At 42.0% G+C, this 776-nt stretch overlaps 1 protein-coding gene across 1 annotated transcript in view; it reads right to left on the reverse strand.

Moving 5' to 3' along the window:
- The window catches only part of LOC104397035 (puromycin-sensitive aminopeptidase), a 30,618-nt gene extending 30,261 nt beyond the window's left edge, over nt 1-357 (reverse strand). The window contains exon 1 of the mRNA XM_010006947.1: nt 255-357. Coding sequence (XP_010005249.1) covers nt 255-357 — 103 coding nt within the window. The remainder of the gene's footprint in view (nt 1-254) is intronic.
- Between the last annotated feature and the right edge of the window lie 419 nt (nt 358-776).

The following is a 776-nucleotide window of genomic DNA, read 5'->3' on the forward strand; positions in this document are numbered from 1 at the left end:
CAACACCCAGGCAGGATGGAGCAGAACGTAGATTTCACAGAAGCAAGAGGTAACTTTTTTCAACATAATGCAATGGGTAGTGATGAGAAGAGAACAAAGCTTGGACAATTAATTTTGTGCTTCTAGGAGTAGATTAGCTTATCAAACTATCATGTGATTTTGCAATCAGGGTTGTTAACTGTTGGCAGCAGCACCTCGTGTCAGAAATGAAAAGGATTAAGACATAAACACTCCAGTACAAAAAGCAACCCTACCTTCATCTCCTTCAGGCGCATAGGAAGCTGTGATAATGTCAATGTCAGCACAGTTCATCACAATTTGGTTGGTCGCCTGTTTCACCTGAAAGATAAATGTCATGAGTATCAGGAAGAAACGGTGTTCCCTGCTCCCCTGAGCTCCCTTAGCTAAGTATTCCCACCACCCTTTCATCTGGAAACCCCTCCATCATCAAGTGTTTGGAACAGAATTTAGTACTTATGGGTGGTAAGAAAGAAAAATCCATCCCCCTGCCTGCTCTCCTTTGTTCTGGAACATGCTACTTGAATCATGTTCAAGCCATGCAGGCCTACTTATCAAGACTGTAAATTATTTAAGGGAATGAACTGCCTGTTAAAAATTGGTATGAAAGCTTGACAATGGGGCCCTTGTACGTGCCTGGGAATCCAAGACCAATAAAAATAGATAGAGAGCCTTCAAGCTTCCTTTTGGAGATGACAAGAAAAGCCTTTGAACACAAACTTACATCTTGGAGATGATCACAAACACAACCTACAGGG

Source organism: Chaetura pelagica, unplaced genomic scaffold, assembly GCF_000747805.2.
Source record: "Chaetura pelagica isolate M959 unplaced genomic scaffold, ChaPel_1.0 scaffold311, whole genome shotgun sequence".
Taxonomy (NCBI): Eukaryota; Metazoa; Chordata; class Aves; order Apodiformes; family Apodidae; genus Chaetura; species Chaetura pelagica.